The sequence below is a fragment of the Oncorhynchus mykiss genome, chromosome 32 (assembly GCF_013265735.2).
Source record: "Oncorhynchus mykiss isolate Arlee chromosome 32, USDA_OmykA_1.1, whole genome shotgun sequence".
Taxonomy (NCBI): domain Eukaryota; kingdom Metazoa; phylum Chordata; class Actinopteri; order Salmoniformes; family Salmonidae; genus Oncorhynchus; species Oncorhynchus mykiss.
The window spans coordinates 40470680-40487004 of record NC_050572.1 but is presented as its reverse complement, the minus strand read 5'-3'; the positions used below and the strand labels follow the sequence as shown (position 1 = coordinate 40487004).

The window sequence follows — 16325 nt, the reverse complement described above, 5'->3', positions numbered from 1 at the left end:
ACCTTGCCGACTACGGTAGACTGGCCTCTGACTTTCATTTTAATAAGAACCTTACAAATTCTTAGTAACAGACAGAGGATTTTAATTGAAGTTCAGTTTATGAACATTGAGAACAAAATTCTCATAGCAGTATCTTATACCGTTTTAAAGGTAATCTTGTTGTTAATCCCACCAGTGTCCGATTTCAAATAGGCTTTACAGCGAAAGCACCAAACGATTATGTTAGGTCACCACCAACTCACAGAAAAACACAGCCATTTTTCCAGCTAAAGAGAGGAGTCACAAAAAGCACAAGAGATAAAATTAATCACTAACCTTTGATGCTCTTCATCAGATGACACTTATAGGACTTCATGTTACACAATACATGTATGTTTTGTTTGATAAAGTTCATATTTATATAAAAAAAAATTGTATACATTGGTTCACTAGTTCCAAAAACATCCAGTGATATTGCAGAAACACATAATTTTACAGAAATACTCATTATAAATGTCAATGAAAAAACAATTGTTAGACATGGGGAAATATAGATATACCTCTCCTTAATGCAACCGCTGTGTCAGATTTCGGAAAAAGCAAACCATGCAATAATCTGAGAACAGCGCTCAGAAAAAAAAAAATATCCGCCATGTTGGAGTCAACAGAAATCAGAAATAACATTATAAATATTCCCTTACCTTTGATGATCTTCATCAGAATGCACTCCCAGGAATCCCAGTTCCACATTAAATGTTTGATTTGTTTGATATTGTCCGTTTAGTACACAAATCGAAACGCTCGTGCAGGTCCAGCCGAACGTCGGACGAAAAGTTCAAAAAGTAATATTACAGGTCGTAGAAACATTTCAAACCAAGTATAGAATCAATCTCTAGGATGTTTTTATCATAAATCTTCAATTACGTTCCAACCGGAGAATTCCATTGTCTGTAGAAAAGCCATGGAACGCAGGTTGCTATCATGTGAAATGCGCGTGACCAGGACCTGGCTCTCTGCCAGACCACTGACTCAAAGAGCTCTCATCCGGCCCCACATCACAGTAGAAGACACGTTCAAGTTTCTAAAGACAGTTGACATCTCGTGGAAGCCGTAGGAAGTGCAACTTGAACCATATCCCACTGTATATTCGATAGGGCTGAGTTCAAAATCTACAAACCTCAGATTTCCCACTTCCTGTTTGGATTTCTTCTCAGGTTTTTGCCTGCCATATGAGTTCTGTTATACTCACAGACATCATTCAAACAGTTTTAGAAACTTCAGAGTGTTTTCTCTCCAATACTACTACTAATAATATGCATATATTAGCAACTGGGACTGAGGAGCAGGCCGTTTACTCTGGGCACCTTTCATTCAAGCTACTCAATACTGCCCCTGCAGCCATAAGAAGTTAACACGTTTATGTATTTATTTTACTTCTTAAAGCGTTATTGGTTGAGGGATTGTAAGTAAGCATTTCTCTAAGGTTGTTGTATTCAGGGCACATGTGACATAGAATTAGATTTTAAATAGTTGATCCACATTTTAGGCTAAACTGTCCGATCTGATTTTGAATATTTATTTTTTATGTAACCTAAGTCTACTGGTTGTATGAATTTAAAATCAAATCAATTTGGGATCTATTGTCTCACAACTGTCCCAGAGTTTGCTTGGAATAGGCTATTTCTTTGTCGACAAGTTGCTCAATAAAATATGTGAAGTTTCCTACTATTTTGGATTGTACAGTGACATGCACTGAGTGTACAAAATATTAAGAACATTTACCTAATATTGAGTTGCAGGGCTTTGTTCCAAACAAAAACAACTATAAGTGTGCTTGCTCTAGTTCATCAATGGCACAGCTAGGAGAGCTCAAAAAAGCACCTTACAGTTGGGAGACTCTTCTTTGAGTCATACAAGTGCATTGAATTGACTTACTGTGCATACTTTGGAGAGCTGTGTGGCCACTTGTATACACCAGTTGGACCTCTCTCAAACCTTTGGCATTTAAAAAAATAGATGCACCTACCCTAAATTTTCCAATATTATTCTTATGTTACTGAATGTATCCAGAGTATTTTCAGATTTCATTTCAACAAATGCATTGGAAAGTACAGTAAATGTAAAATGTTCATAAAATCACAGTGTAATGTTTAGACTCAGTCTTGTGTCAGGTGAACTGCCGTGTCCTCATAATTTCACTACAATCTCCTAACTGTTCCCTTGTAATTGCTTCCAAGGGTATGCATATGCTTTCCATATTTCTTCTGTAAAAAAAACATTTCAATGTAGCCGTATGCATATAGGCTCATTCCCACGAGTGTAAAGGGTTAAAAGCAGTGCACTACATAGGGAATAGGGTGCCATTGGGGATGTGCACATACTCACCAATGGTCATATTTATAGACTCTGGCTCCAGGCCAGTCAGAAACTTCCTACGGAGGCTGATCCCTTCGAAGTCCACGTAGACCCGCCGGAGAACTTCAAACCCATTCCCAGACACCATCTGGAGAGTGGAAACGAGAGTGCAAATCCTGAGACATAAGTTTGGATGCCGCTGACAAGTCACAGTGAAAGTGGTGGTGCGCACTGTTGGAAAGATGACTGTTTCTTTGTGTGCGCCTCAGCCCATTTCTAAAAGTTCACCTTCTCACTGACGAGGTTGCGGTGCCTGGAGCAGAAGACCTTCCTGTCCTCCTGGAAGACACAGTTGCGGGCACGGGCGCACATGAAGTGGTAGTTACTTTGACAGGATGAGAGACAGCAGCCAACAGTCGCCCCCGCCTGGCCACAACGCTCACAGCGCTGTAGGGAAGAACGGTACAATGAGTAGAAGAGAAAAGAAAACAGAATGAGAACGACTAGCAGAAAACTCCCTGAAGAGTAAACATTCTCATTATAACTAAAATGGGCATAGCAGACTTGACAAAACAATTCTCTCTTTGCCATAAAATAATAGGAGCTTTATTGTTCCAATGTTAAAAACAGGAAACTGCACACCTATGTCTGAATACAAAGTCTATTGGGTAAGGATGTACTCCAGCTTTGATATGTGTCCCAAATGTCACCCTATTCCCTACATAGCCCACTATGGGCCCTGGTCAAAAGTAGTGCACTTCATAGGAAACAGGGTGACATTTGAGGCGCAGCTATGGTTATGTTCAATGCATTCTTACCATGTGGCGCCCCCTGGAGACAGCACTGTGTACTTGGAGTAGAGCTCCGTTGTCTTCGTACACCTCAGCGGACCACAAGCAGCAGTTGACGTGGGCCCACTCGTTCTGCCCCAGGTACAGCAGCCTGCCTGCGTCCTTCAATAAAAACGAGGAAATTCAGATTTAGAGTGGACCTGAGACAACATTCTGGGATGTCTGAATAGCTGCTAATACCATTACTGTGGGTATAATGTACTTCAGAAGTGTTTCACAACTCCGATTCCTGAGTACCCCAAACAGAATAAATGATTTGTTTTAGCCGCATAGAAGAACAAACTCAACTAGTTATGTGCTTGAATAGTTCACTAATTGAATCGGGTGTATGGCCACAACAAAAAATGCATTCTCTTTCAGTCAGTCATCTTCGGTACAACACACTATGGAGGAGTCGCACACTCACGACTTCGGTTGAAGGATCTACAATCACGCCCGACAAGGCCAATGAAATACAGGGCTCGCTGGAAGCCCCTCCTTCCACATGTGATAAGCGTGAGACTCGGATTCATTCTTTCAATTATTCCACTCTTCACCTTGGTGTGAACAGGTACATTTCACAGAACTTAAACAAATAATCGGAACACGAGACTGTCTTATGTCGCGCCAACTTAACTGTCCCTTAGGTTGTAGAGCGTGCTCACGCCCTGGACGTCGTGTACTGTAGTTTATGATTAGGAAACTTGTGAGAACAGTACAAACAATGAGTTATTATTCTAATTGCTTGGCCTGGCTTCAGCAATAGATAAGACAGGTAACGAGACCGATACGACAAGGTGGGTTCGGGTTTGCCACCACGCCCCCAATAAATTAATAGCTATCCATGTTTGTTGTCTTATGTCTCGGCGCATGCTCAGGCTGCCCTCGCTCTAATCAGTTTGTGTACGAGACTAGGGGACGGCTGGGGCTTGGTGTTTCAGATGACTTCCTCTCCCGGCTCCTGTGCGCTCTGTTGCCAGTTATAGGAGGCTACTTGAAGAGAGAGGATGACCAGGTTCTGTCTGTGTGCCTTGGTTAAGCACCACTTGCCTCTTCTCAAAAGAGTCCGGGTTCCACATCAGCGATCCTTTCCTACATAAATAGCAATCACTAACTCAGAGGCTGCTCCCTACATTGAGACCCAATCACTGACCACTTTAATAAATGGATCACTAGTCACTTTATACAATGCACTATAAATAATGACACTTCAATAATGTTCACATATCTTACATTACCCATATCACGTGTATACTGTATTTTATACCATCTATTGCACCTTGCCTATGCCGTTCAGCCATCGCTCATCCATATACTTACATGTACATATTCTCATTCACCCCTTTAGATTTGTGTGTATTAGGTAGTTTTTGGGGTATTGTTAGATTACTTGTTAGATACTACTGCACTGTCGGAACTAGAAGCACAAGCATTTCGCTACCTCACATTAACATCTGCTAACCATGTCTGAGACAAATAAGTTTAGATTTGATTTTAGCCATTCCAGCTTCCTAATGGTGGAATTGCTTGGGTAACCCTCTTGTTTAGTGTACGTAGCCAGCATTAAGTTGCTTGGTTATTCTAAACTGACTGTGTTGCAGTCAGAGGCTAGCTAGCCTAGCTTAAACTAGAAGCCTTAGCATGGCTAAATTCAGTTAGCATGCATAACTTCTGGCAAATAAAGCTTATTAGCTTTCTGCCAGTGATACGGCAATCCTATTCCTAGCACGGGTCTGATCGACCGGTGAGCCCCACAACAAAAATATCACTGTGACGTCAGTGCCACCACGTTTGGTTAATAACAAAACAGGGTGCTACGTCAGAATTTACTGGAGCCCCGTGTCCATAAGGGGCAGGGCTTCATCCAGGCTATAGAAGCACAACTTAGCTTGGAAGCTTGTCCATGTTTAAAGCCTCCTGTTACCCCAAGTGCCTTTGTGTTCACAGGGTTCAAGTGGTATCTCAAATCTCCCCAAGGTGAGAGTAATACGTTGGGCGACTCGCTCTCTGTCCACAAGAAGGCTCATCACTGGGATTCATTGCTGATTCCTGCCTGTAGCTCACTAGTCCCCATGAGGTGCTTAGTGATACAGGTTATGGGTTTCATTCTAGGAAATGACATTCAATTACCAATTGCCCCGTCTGTTACCACAGAAGGTGTCCATTTTTCGGTGCTGTCTGTCCCTTCTCCAGCTTGGTTGAAAGATTCTGTGGCACCGGTAACTATGAAAAAGAACAATGAACCAATCTCTCCCAGTCCATATGGTGGCGTCCCGCCCCTTGGCACTTGACGGGAGGCTCGCTGTCGGCTCCAAACAACGGTGTGCATGCGCAGTGCTATCATGCGAACAGTCACGTCGGGGGTACAGGCTACAACTTTTGCGCATCCCCCACACTTCAGCGATGTCATAAGGTTTCCTGTTTCCGAGGCCTCAAAGCCCGTTTTGAGGGAGGGAATAACCTCCCGTCTCCAGACACAGGTAACCGGAGAAGTCTATGTCAGATCCTGGTTGTGCGGTTGTCTCAGACTGGTCTCCAAACCAATTGCTCCCACATGGGACTTGGCCCTGATCCTCAACTTCAAAATCTCCCTGCACATGACTTTGGTCATGGCTAAACATGTTGGGGACCTCCAAGTGTTATCAGTACAAACTTTCTGTACTCAGTTCACCCGGGCAACTAAAGTGAACGTTGAGTCCAAATGCGACCTTCTCCCTGAAAGTCATGGCTATGTCCTACAGGTGCTTAGCTTTGAGCCATTTCCATTTTCACCTCCTATTCCTTCTGAAGAGGAACAGGAGTTTAAATGTCCTGTGTGAGCTTTATGCCCGTTCTGCTAATCGAGCTCGTGGCAGGGCAGTCCATAAACAGCATGTCTCCTACTGGATTGTGGAATCTCTCCGGGCATATTACAGCAGGGGGCAAGGGTTAAATAGCGGTGTACGCGCCCACTCCACCAGCGGTCCGGCAGCATCTTGGGCATGGTTTAAATGGTTGAGTGTAGGATACATTTGTGCTGCAGTGAGTTGGGCATCACCATATACTTTTGTGATGTTTCATTGCTTGGATGTCACTGCTCCCAGTTCAGTCCAGTGTGTTTACGGCTGGGATGGGGAAAGTCACTAGGCAGCGCTGTGTGCACGATACCCAGACTGCCGCATCTGGCGGGGTCAGGTCTGGATGGTCTGCCACGGGCAGTTTAATTTAGTATCGGTTGGGCTAAGCTTGGGGCGTGATTATATATCCCCATAGTATGTTGTACTGAAGTTGACTGAATGAAAGGGAACGTAACGTTATGACTATAACTACTGTTCCCTGAAGGGAGGGAAACGAGATACAACTCCTGTTTCGCCCCACACTGCCCGTTCCTCAGTGAAGGAATTAATCAGAGCCTCACGCTTATCACCTGGGGAAGGCGGGGCTTCCAGCAAGGGGTGGATTTCAGGCGATTGAAGATCCTTCAACCCGAAGTAACGAGAGTGCGACTCCCCCATAGTGTGTTGTACCTCGTTTCCCTTCTTCATGGAACAGTAGTTATAGTCATCAAGTTATATTCTGTTTGAGATACTCAAGGACCAAAGTTGAGAATCACTGTACTACAGTAGCCATAATGCTCTATTTATGGTTTTATTTTAGTAAAGATGTTTCTGAAGCTAACACAATGGTGTCTCGTCTCCTTATCAATACAATTACTGTGTGGGATCAGTACAGAGGGGGGAGGGAAACTCACGTTGGGTGTGGCGTCTCCACATTGTTGGCAGAGTACACACTGCCTCTCATCTTTGGTCCAGTCGAGTTCCAGGGCCCCGGTTAGAGCACAATGTGTACCTACTCAAGATAGACCAAACACATTCATTAATCATTGAATTGATTCACATTGTTAGGATGAAGTAAAAAGCTAGATCACCATCAATCTTGTGCCGGTGAATGGGGTTACATGCTTGCTTTGAGAAAGGACATAGGCTTACAGAGGGAGTGATAAATATATAATATAACGCACTACTGAACTTTATAATGCACTACTATTGACCAGAGCCCTATGCCTATGACCAGACCCCCTAGTTGAGACACAGCCAAAGACTCCATACCTTGGGATTTGAGTGTGAGGCTCTCCAGAGCCCGGGACTGATGGGTGGTGACTGAGTACAGGGAAGGGATGCTGTTCCCCTGCTGGAGGCACCCTGAGCCCCTGGTAACTTGGTATGTCCTCTCCAGCCACTGTGCATAGCTGTGCTCCTTAGAGGGTGGAAGAACTGCCTCAGGGAGCATACCACTGAGACAGAAGAAACGGGGGGGGGGGGGGGGGGGGGGGGGGGAGACTTGTTCAGCAACAGAGCCTTTCTAAAATGTATTTGTATATTTTATTTATTTATTTCACCTTTATTTAACCAGGTAAGCCAGTTGAGAACAAGTTCTCATTTACAAATGCGACCTGGCCAAGATAAAGCAAAGCAGTGTGACAAACAGTTACACATGGAATAAACAAACATACAGTCAATAACACAATAGAAAGGTCTATATACAGTGTGTGCAAATGAAGTAAGATTAGAGAGGTAGGGCAATAAATAGGCTGTAGTGGAAAAATAATTACAATTTCGCAAATAAACACAGGAGTGATAGATGTGCAAGTAGAGATACGGGGGTGCAAAGGAGCAAAAAAAAGAAAATAAAAGAAAATAAATAACAATATGGGGATGAGGAGGTTGGATGGGCTATTTACAGATGGGCTATGTACAGGTGCAATGATCTGTAAGCTGCTCTGATAGCTGATGCTTAAAGTTAGTGAGGGAGATATGAGTCTCCAGCTTCAGTGATTTTTGCAGTTCGTTCAAGTCATTGGCAGCAGAGAACTGAAGGAAAGGCGGTCAAAGGAGGAACTGGCTTTGGGGGTGACCAGTGAAATATACCTGCTGGAGCGCGTGCTACGGGTGGGTGCTACTGTGGTGACCAGTGAGCTGAGATAAGGCGGGGCTTTACCTAGCAAGGACTTATAGATGACCTGGAGCCAGTTGGTTTGGCGACGAATATGAAGCGAGAGCCAGCCAACGAGAGCATACAGGTCGCAGTGGTGGGTCGTATATGGGGCTTGGTGACGAAACGGATGGCACTGTGATAGACTGCATCCCATTTGCTGAGTAGAGTGTTGGAGGCTGTTTTGTAAATTACGTTGAAGTCAAGGATCGGTAGGATAGACAGTTTTACAAAGGTATGTTGGGCAGCATGAGTGAAGGATGCTTTGTTGCGAAATAGGAAGCTAGATTTAATTATGTATTGGAGATGCTTAGTATGAGTCTGGAAGGAGAGTTTACAGTCTAACCAGACACCTAGGTATTTGTAGTTGTCCACATATTCTAAGTCAGAACCGTTCAGTGATTTTTGCAAGGCGGGCGGGCAGCGATCGGTTGAAGAGCATGCATTTAGTTTTACTTGCATTTACGAGCAGTTGGAGGCCACGGAAGGAGAGTTGTAATGGCATTGACGCTTGTCTGCAGGTTAGTTAACAGTGTCCAAAGAAGGGCCAGAAGTATACAGAATTATGTCGTCTGCAGAGGTGGATCAGAGAATCACCAGCTGCAAGCGCGACATCATTGATGTATACAGAGAAAAGAGTTGGCCCGAGAATTGAACCCTGTGGCACTATAACCCTATAAGCTGCTAGAGGTCCGGACAACAGGCACTCCGATTTGACACACTGAACTCTATCATAGAAGTAGTTGGTGAACCAGGCGAGGCAGTCATTTGAGAAACCAAGGCTGTTGAGTCTGCCGATAAGAATGCGGTGATTGATAGAGTCGAAAGCCTTGGCCAGGTCGATGGATATGGCTGCACAGTATTGTCTTTTGTCGATGGCAATTATTATATCGTTTAGGACCTTGAGCGTGGCTGACGTGCACCCATGATCAGCTCGGAAACCAGATTGCATAGTGGAGAAGGTAAGGTGGGATTCGAAATGGTCGGTGATCTGTTTGTTAACTTGGCTTTTGAAGACCTTAGAAAAGGCAGGGTAGGGTAGATATAGGTCTGTAACAGTTTGGGTCTAGAGTGTCTCCCCCTTTGAAGATGGGGATTACCGCGGCAGCTTTCCAATATTTGGGGATCTCAGACGATAGGAAAGAGGTTGAACAGGCTAGTAATAGGGGTTGCAAAAATTGTGGCGGATCATTTTAGAAGGAGAGGGTCCAGATTGTCGAGCCCAGCTGATTTGTAGGGGTGCAGATTTTGCTCTTTCAGAACATCAGCTATCTGCATTTGGGTGAAGGACAAATGGGGGAGGCTTGGGCAAGTTGCTGTGGGGAGTGCAGAGCTGTTGACAGGGGTAGGGGTAGCCAGGTGGAAAGCAAGGCCAGCCGTAGAAAAATGCTTCTTGAAATTCTCGATAATCGTAGATTTATCTGTGGTGACAGTGTTTCCTAGCCTAGTTTTGCTTTCCATTCAGGCCAAGGAGATACTTTTTTTGAAGTATTATTTGCTAGCTTTTCGAAAATAAGTATTCTATGCCTGCTTTATCTTTCTGAAGGCAAAACTAATTATTGTCATAGTTGGTTTGTTCAGGGATTTCCCCTTTTGTCTTCTTGGCGGAAATGGGAGTAAGAACAACAATATCACAATCGGTCAAAATCGATAACATAAACCGTCATATGGTCTACACATAGTGTATCAATTTACCTTGGGAAATCTTTGGAGATTGGGTCCCACATTCTCTGATCCTGGCTATGAAACCAACTGAAAGTCTCCTCCAGCAACTGAAAGGACATAGATACAGTATATTCGGAGAGTATTCAGACACCTTGACTGTTTCCATATTTTGTTACGTTAAAGCATTATTCTAAAATTAATACAAATGTTTTGTCCCCCAATCTATACAAAATACCCCATAATGACAAAGCAAAAACAGTTTTTTTTTTTTTTTGTAATAATAAATATAGAATTTAAAAAACTTAAATGTCACATTTACATAAGTATTCAGACCCTTTACTCAGTACTTTGTTGAAGCACCTTTGGCGGAGATTACAGCCTTGAGTCTTTTTTGATTGAGAGGGGTTGAGTTAAATGCGGAAGACATTTCAGTTGAATGCACTCAGTTGCACAACTGACTAGGTATCCCCCTTTCTTGGTTATGACACTATAAGCTTGGCACACCTGTATTTGAGGAATTTATCCAAAATCCTCTCAAGCCATGTCAGGTTGGCTGGGGAACATCGCTGCACAGCCATTTTCAGGTCTCTCCAGAGATGTTCAATCGGGTTCAAGTCCGGGCTCTGGCTACGCCACGCAAGGACATTCAGAGACTTGTCCCGAAGCCACTCCTGCATTGTATTGGCTGTGTACTTAGGGTTGTTATCCTGTTGGAAGGTGAACCTTCGCCCCAGTCTGAGGTCCTGAGCGCTCTGGAGCAGGTTTTCATCAAGGATTGCTCTGTACTTAACTGGTCTCCTACCGCTGATAAACATCCCCACAGCATGCTGCTGCCACCACCATGCTTCACCGAAGGGATGGCGCCAGGTTTCCTCCAGACGTGACCCTTTGCATTCAAGGCAAAGAGTTGAATCTTGGTTTCATCAGACCAGAGAATCTTGCCTTTTGGCAAACTCCATGCGGGCTGTCATGTGCCTTTTACTGAGCGGCGGCTTCCGTCTGCCCACACCACAATAAAGGCCTGATTGGTGGAGAGCTGCAGAGATGGTTGTCCATCTGGAAGGTTCTCCCATCTCCACAGAGGAACTCTGGAGCTCTGTCAGTGTGACCTTCGGGATCTTGATCTTGTAGGCCCATCTCCCCCAATTGCTCAGTTTGGCCAGGTAGCCAGCTCTAGGAAGAGCGTTGGTGGTGCCAAACTTCTTTCATTTAAGAATGATAGAGGCCACTTTATTCTTGGGGACCTTCAATGCTGCAGACATTTTTGGTACCCTCCCCAGATCTGTGCCGCGACACGATCCTGTCCCTGAGTTTTACGGACAATTCGTCCGACCTCATGGCTTGGTTTTTTGCTCTGACATGCACTGTCAACTGTGGGACCTTACATAGACAGGTGTGCCTTTCCAAATCATGTCCAATCAATTTAATTTATCACAGGTGGACACCAATCAAGTTGTAGAAACATCAAGGATGATCAATGGAAACAGGATGCACCTGAGCTCAATTTTGAGTCTCATAGCAAACGGTCTGTTACCTTAGGTAAAAAAAAAAAAAATCTAAAAACCTGTTTTCGCTTTGTCATTATGGGGTATTGTAAATGTATTTAATACATTTTAGAATAAGGCTGTAAAGTAACATTTTGAAAAGGGGAAGGGGTCTGAATACTTTCCGAATGCACTCAGTGTGTGATCTTTATACATCGTTAAAGAGAGGCAATAAGGGGTTCATACACAAAAATATTATTTTAGAGTTATTTTATTATGTTTTATTAATCGAGGCAATTAATAAACTAGCATATATTTTTTTTATGCGGACTATACTAAAATAGAGTAAATATGCAAATAAACAATATAATGATATGGCACAGTATGGCCCATAACAAATGTCTATAGCATTAATGGAGGAAAGGTCTTTCTACTAACCTTCAGGTAGTGAGACCTGGCCAAACAGGTGGGCCTCAGGTCCTCAGGGAGAGACTCTTCCTCCTTTAGCCCCTTCCTCATCACCATGACAACATCCTCATGGAATGATTTCTGATTGGTAGACAAGAACAGGAAAAACAGGTGTCAAGTTCAGGAGACGGATGTATTGTTGTTACAATATATGTGAGATTAAATTTACTGTGTGGAGTCTTCTCTCCCATTAGAACATCTATAAGAGCATCTGCTAAATGACCAAAATGTATATAAAGTGATCAGATTGTGGTCTGAAAAGAGCTACATGATTCATAGTGGAACATTGATGCCATGACAGCTAAATCAACAACCGCTAGCTAGGTCTTAATAGTTTTCATGTGACATAATTCAAATGTTTATAAAGGACTGGGGTCTCTCACCAGTGAAGTGTACTGGCCGCCTGTACATTTTTGACCCACGGCATGTAGGTCGCAGATGGGCTGCTGTTGGTCCCTGAAAGCATTTAGTTCCGTTGATTCCTCACACTGCAGAAAACAAAAGAACAGCATGGTATAGTCAAATGGAGACCGCCGTCAGGGAAATACAATCCATAAGACAGTCTAAACGTGTAAAAGTTAAATAGTTTTTATACTTGATTTTGGATATAGAGAAGAGCCATGTTATGAAAGTGAGAGAGCATGGTACGAGTATCTGACTCGTGACTACTTGACGTCTTTACTGTGATGGCGGCAGACATTACCTCTCTGCAGGTTATCAGGTGCTGGGCGGAGGAGTCAGAGAGGAGGTTGGTCAGCACATTCTCTAGCCCCGCCCTCAGCCTTTCCTTCAGCGCCTCCTTCCAGCATATGGGCTGTGATTGGCTGCAGCGTTTACAGGAATATACTACGCTCTCTGGCAGGCTAGACATGATCTCATACAGGTCATCTGGGAGCCAGAAGAGAGGCATAATTTCAATATAATGGAGTGGGTTTATAGTGGGATAGGCCCTTAAGTTAGGACCTGCCTGAAAAATCGGCCCAGCGTCGACCAGGTTAGGCCAGTATATGCCGTCATTGTAAATAATAATTTGTTTTTAACTGACTTGCCTAATTGAATAAAGGTTAAATAAAATTAAATAGTTGAGGTGGCATCTTCCCCTACACATACTGTTATTAATAGGGGTGGTCACCCCTTCGCCTGGAGAACTACCCTCTTGCAGGATTTGGTTCCAGCTCTTATATCCAACACACCTGATTCTACCAATGAGATGCTCCTTGGAACCTTGATTAGCTGGATTAGGTGTGTTTGTATAGGGCTAGAGCAAACGCCTGCATACCCAGTAACACTAATGAGTGTTGGCCACCCCTGTTGTACATCCCCTTGATAAAGATAGTTTTAAAGCTGAAACATTAGTGTCACTCACCAGAGAGTCCTTCACATTTAGAATGCACCCAGTGGCTACACATGGAGCACTCCATCATCTGGCTGTTGTGGTCGTTCTCCTCGTAACACTTGGAGCATATGGTGCAGAAGTTCCCTTGTAAAACAAATAAGAAACAAAATCAGATGTACTAAAGTAATCAATGATTAATGGTTCTTTCGACCAATCGAAATAAAAAAAACAGACACCCTGTTTAAATAAAATCAACCTATACAGTGCATTCGGAAAGTATTAAGACCACTTGACTTTTTCCACATTGTTACATTACAGCCTTATTCTAAAATTACATTTTTTTAAAGACAAAGCAAAAAAAAAAGTTTAGAAATGTTTGCAAACGTATAAAAAGAAACAAAAAAACGGAAAAATAACATTTACATAAGTATTGATATGTCCGAGTCTTAATTATCAGGTCATTTATTGAAATTGTAACCTTTATTTAACTATGCAAGAACAAATTCTTATTTACAATGACGGCCTACTCTGGCCAAATCCGGACGACGCTGGGCCAATTGTGTGCCGCCCTATGGAACTGCCAATCAAGGCCGGATGTGTGACAGCCTGGAATCGAACCAGGGTCTGTAATGACACCTCTTACACTGAGATGCAGTGCCTTAGACCGCTGTGCCATTCGGGAGCCCAATTGAGTGCCATGGTATGGTTTCTACACCAGAAGTTAATGATTATCTGTAGGAGGAATATACAGTTGAAGTCGGAAGTTTACAAGCACTGAGGTTGGAGTCATTAAAAGTCATTTTTCAACCACTCCTATTTTCTTGTTAAGAAACTATAGTTTTGGCAAGTCGGTTAGGACGTCTACTTTGTGCATGACACAAGTAATCTTTCCAACAATTGTTTACAGGCAGATTATTTCACTTCTAATTCACTTTATCACAATTCTAGTGGCTCAGAAGTTTACATATACTTAGTTGACAGTGCCCTTTAACAGCTTGGAAAATTCCAGAACATGTCATGGCTTTAGAAGCTTCTGACTAATTGACGTCATTTGAGTCAATTGTAGGTGTACCTGTGGATGTATTTCAAGGCCTAACTTTTGTTATTGACCAAATACTTATTTTCCATCATTTGCAAATAAATTCATAAAAAAAATCCTACAATGTGATTTCCTGGATTTTTCCCCCTCATTTTGACTGTCATAGTTGAAGTGTACCTATGATGAAAATTACAGGCCTCTCATCTTTTTAAGTGGGAGAACTTGCACAATTGGTGGCTGACTAAATACTTTTTTGCCCCACTGTATACTAACACTGGTGGAAACATGTCTTTGTCTTATGCAGCTGTATAACACAAATGGGTGAATCAACTTGGTTTAAGCTTTACTAAGCGTCCGTGAGTTTATTACTCACGTTACTCAATTTGGAACCTAACAATATTCAGACCCTTCACTCGGTACTTTGTTTAAGAACATTTGGCAGCGATTACAGCCGCAAGTCTTCTTGGGTATGACGCTACAAGCTTGGCACAACTGTATTTGGAGAGTTTTTCCCATTCTTCTCTTCAGATCCTTTCAAGTTCGATGGAGAGCGTCTCTGCACAGCTATTTTCAGGTCTCTCCAGGGATGTCATATCGGGTTCAAGTCCGGGCTCTGGCCAGACCACTCAAGGACATTGAAACTTGTCCCGAAGTCAATCCTGCGTTGTCTTGGCTGTGTGTTTAGGGACATTGTCCTGTTGGAACAAGGTTCACCCCAGTCTGAGGTCCCAAGTGCTCTGGAGCAGGTTTTCATCAAGGATCTCTGTACATTGCTCCGCTCATCTTTCCCTCGAGCCTGACTTGTCTCCCAGTACCTGCCGCTGAAAAACATCCCCACAGCATGATGCTGCCACCTCCATGCTTTAACGTAGGGGTGGGTGCGCCAGGTTTCCTCCAGAAGTGACGCTTGGAATTGACACCGAGTTCAATCTGGGTTTCATCAGACCAGAGAATCTGGTTTCTCATGGTCAGAGTCCTTTTGGAGTTTGCCAAAAAGGCACCTAGATGGCTGTCATATGCCTTTTACTGGGAAGTGGCTTCAGTCTCGGAGCTCTACGGACAATTATTTCGACCTCATGGCAACTGTGGGACCTTAAGTTCCTGTGGAATTATCCACTGTCATCTGGTTTTTCCCTCAATACCATCTGCTTTCAAGAACACACATAGGTGTGTTCCTTTCCAAATCATGTCAAATCTATTGAATTTACCACAGGTGGACTCCAATCAAGTTGTAGAAACATCTCAAGGATGATCAATGGAAACAGGATGCACCCGAGCTCAAGAATAATAGTGAAGACATCAAACTATGAAATAACACATTGAATCATGTAGTACCCCCAAAAAAGTGTTAAACAAATCAATATATATTTTATATTCTTCAAAGTAGCCACCCTTTGCCTTGATGACAGCTCACTCTTGGCATTCTCTCAGCCAGCATCATGAAGTAGTCAACTGGAATGCATTTCAATTAACAGGTGTGCCTTGTTAGCCAATCAGTTGTGTTGGGACAAGGTAGGGGTGGTATACAGAAGATAAAATGTACTTGGTCTTTTACCAAATAGGGTTATGGCAAGAACCGCTCAAATAAGCAAAGAGAAACAGTGCATCCTTACTTTAAGACATGGTCAATCAATCCGGAAAATTCCAAGAACTTTAACCTCGAGGGGGCAGTGTAGGCAGTGTAGGGGGCAGTATTTTGATGTTTGGATGAAAAACATACCCAAATTAAACTGCCTATTTCTCAGGCTCAGAAAAAACTAGAAAATGCATATAAATTGTCAGATTAGGATAGAAAACACTAAAGTTTCCAAAATATTGTCTGCAAGTAGAACAGAACTGATATTGCAGACGAAAACCTGAGGAAAATCCAACCAGGAAGTGGCCTCTATTTTGAAAGCTCCATGTTCCATAGCCTGCCTTCTCTCCATTTAAAGGGATATCAACCAGATTCCTTTTCCTATGGCTTCCACATGGTATGAACAGTCTTTAGACATAGTTTCAGGCTTTTATTCTGAAAAATGAGCGAGAAAGATCACATCGTGTCAGTGGATGGCTGGGTGCCAGCAGCGTTTTGTACGCTCAACAGCTTGGAGCAGCCATTTTCTCTCTCTCTCTCTCTCTCCTATTGAAGAAGCTACATTCCCGGTTGATATATTATCGATTATATATTGTAAAAAACAACCTGAGGATTGACTATA

At 43.1% G+C, this 16325-nt stretch overlaps 1 protein-coding gene across 2 annotated transcripts in view; it reads right to left on the bottom strand.

Moving 5' to 3' along the window:
- Positions 1-16325, bottom strand: part of LOC110487656 (histone-lysine N-methyltransferase 2B) — a 91323-nt gene that overhangs the window by 34447 nt on the left and 40551 nt on the right. For both annotated transcript variants that reach the window (XM_036971712.1, XM_036971714.1), the window contains exons 16-25: positions 13119-13232; positions 12456-12640; positions 12136-12240; positions 11723-11833; positions 9831-9907; positions 7253-7437; positions 6895-6992; positions 3153-3287; positions 2623-2781; positions 2365-2482 (exon numbers count right to left, since the gene is read on the bottom strand). In XM_036971712.1, the coding sequence (XP_036827607.1) occupies positions 2365-2482; positions 2623-2781; positions 3153-3287; positions 6895-6992; positions 7253-7437; positions 9831-9907; positions 11723-11833; positions 12136-12240; positions 12456-12640; positions 13119-13232 (1287 nt within the window). The remainder of the gene's footprint in view (positions 1-2364; positions 2483-2622; positions 2782-3152; positions 3288-6894; positions 6993-7252; positions 7438-9830; positions 9908-11722; positions 11834-12135; positions 12241-12455; positions 12641-13118; positions 13233-16325) is intronic.